This window comes from Saprolegnia diclina (genome assembly GCF_000281045.1).
Source record: "Saprolegnia diclina VS20 unplaced genomic scaffold supercont1.22, whole genome shotgun sequence".
Lineage (NCBI taxonomy): Eukaryota > Oomycota > Saprolegniomycetes > Saprolegniales > Saprolegniaceae > Saprolegnia > Saprolegnia diclina.
The window spans coordinates 201,534-203,522 of NW_008246089.1; the positions used below are offsets into that span (position 1 = coordinate 201,534).

Below are 1,989 nucleotides of genomic sequence, written 5' to 3' on the forward strand. Positions count from 1 at the left end.
CACGCTGCATGGAGCAGAGACGTGAATTCGATCATGCCTTTGAACCGTTGTGGGCTCACGTGTGGCAGCTACGGAGATTGCGTTTCATTTTTCTGGCACCCCACGTTGGGCTATCCGATATGAGTGGGGTAACGTCTTTGCTGCATCGGCGCCGGGAGGTCGCCCACCCGCGTGCTCTTGCACACAACTATGTCGCGTTCTCGTTGACGCGCATCAAATGCACGAACTGGACGCCAACGTAGTAGAGCCACTAGTTGTCCGCATCCCGACCGCCATATATTGGCTCGCAATTGTGCGACCATACATGTTTGAGGGGCGTCCAGAACCCACAAGATGTTCCAACGACAGCACTGGACGCCAACGTAGTAGCGCCAATAGTTGCCCGCGTCCCGAACGCCGTGCATTTGCTCGCAATTGGCGAGCATACATGCGTCTCGAGTCCACTAAATCTCCTGGGTACGTGTTCTGGGTTTTCGACCCTTCGACCTGCATTGCGCAACCCACGACCCTTCGACGCACCTCTTCGCGCGATCCTTCTACAAAACTAGTGTTCTATCGATGTCTAAGGTGCATTCTACGCTACCAATACACCACTCTTGCATTAGCCAAGCTTGAGTCACCACACCAATCCCCAGGTGAGAACAGTACGCGTCTCTTTGCATCACTTGATAATCTGAGACTTACGTCGATGATGTGGGGCAGTAATACGAATGGCGAAATACTCATGATTGGCGAGATGCTCAATGTGCTGCAGTCGATCCAACTGCTGTTTGCGCTGCTGCCCATCTTACATTTCACGAGCCACGTGGGTCTTCTGGGCGCCTTTGTCAACTCGACGACGACCAAAGCCGCGGGCTGGGCGGTTGCGCTCCTCGTCTGTCTCGTCAACCTCTACCTCGTCATGCAAAAGGTTGATGTGACCGCGATGGGCCCAGCGTCTCTTCTCGCGTTCGTCTCGGCGGGTACGAGTTACGCGGCGTTTCTTGCTTACCTTGTGCACACGGAGCTCCAGCAGTATGATGATATGATATGATATGGATTGAAATCTTTATACAGACTAAAGACTCCACCAACTAAGACTTACGTACTGGATGTGTGTAGAACGTCGGCGGCCAAAAGCTCTGCAACGTGCTGGAGTTCATCGTCCGGCAGTACGTCATGCCGTCCGTCGTCGGGATGCGCGTACGAGGTACAGTCGTCGGGCGCGAGCTTGGACAAATGATCGGTGGCTTGGTTGAACTCGCGAGGGTGGTGTTCCCATGTGCACGTAAAACATGCCGCGAGCTCTCGCGCCTGGACATGCAACTTCTGCAAGCGAGCCTCTTGGACCCGGAAGATGCCCTTCACCAGCTGCATCAGCAGCATGCTGTCTCCGCGTACCGTGAGATGCGTCACTGCCAGTCGCTGTGCTAACTGTAGCGCCGTGATCAAACCGTCATACTCAGCCTCGTTGTTCGTTGTCGCGGTATCAAGGTAGTTGGCCTGGTACACCACGCTTTGGGACGGTTCAGTCAAAAAGACGAGCGAGCCGCTACCGCCGCAATGCGGGTCTTTCCGAGCAGCGCCATCGAAGTACGCGACCCCCGCACGCGAGGTCGTGTGGCACACCGGGTCGAGAACCGCGTGCTCGCCGTGTTGCTGCACGAGCGACTCGAAGACACGAGCTCGGAGCGCGTGATGACGTCGAGTGTGGTACTGGCGTTGCGCCTCGCAGTAGTCCAAAGTGACCTACCGGACGTTCGCGAGGTCCGGCAGCGCATCGTCGGGAGCGTGCATCTTGCGACAGCGTTGATTCCAGAGCGTTCGGAGCGTGAGGTAGCGTAGCATCTGCCAGGCTTGCTGCCCGAATATATTGGCGGAGCAGCCTCGATTATCGCCGACACGCGCTGAGTGCTGAGTTGCAGTTCGGAATTTACCTTGCAGCCCGCCGACGACCATGGCAAGCGCCTCCGCCGTTGGCAGCAACTACGTCGTGTCACGTCTCGCGCC

At 56.7% G+C, this 1,989-nt stretch overlaps 1 protein-coding gene across 1 annotated transcript; it reads left to right on the forward strand.

The window, feature by feature from the left end:
• Positions 1-460: 460 nt before the first annotated feature.
• SDRG_07585 (hypothetical protein) lies at positions 461-1,880 on the forward strand. The gene is made up of 3 exons (XM_008613427.1): positions 461-635; positions 703-994; positions 1,102-1,880. The coding sequence occupies exons 2-3, from the start codon at positions 725-727 to the stop codon at positions 1,411-1,413; spliced, it is 582 nt and encodes a 193-aa protein (XP_008611649.1). The 5' UTR covers positions 461-635; positions 703-724; the 3' UTR covers positions 1,414-1,880.
• The last annotated feature ends 109 nt before the right edge of the window (positions 1,881-1,989 follow it).

What these genes read in the sequence shown, in the direction of transcription:
- SDRG_07585 (XM_008613427.1), top strand. Translation starts at nt 725, where the DNA reads ATGATTGGCGAGATGCTCAATGTGCTGCAGTCGATCCAACTGCTGTTT. An exon ending in CGGCGTTTCTTGCTTACCTT is followed by an intron (nt 995 to 1,101) that starts GTGCACACGGAG and finishes GGATGTGTGTAG; the next exon opens with AACGTCGGCGGCCAAAAGCT.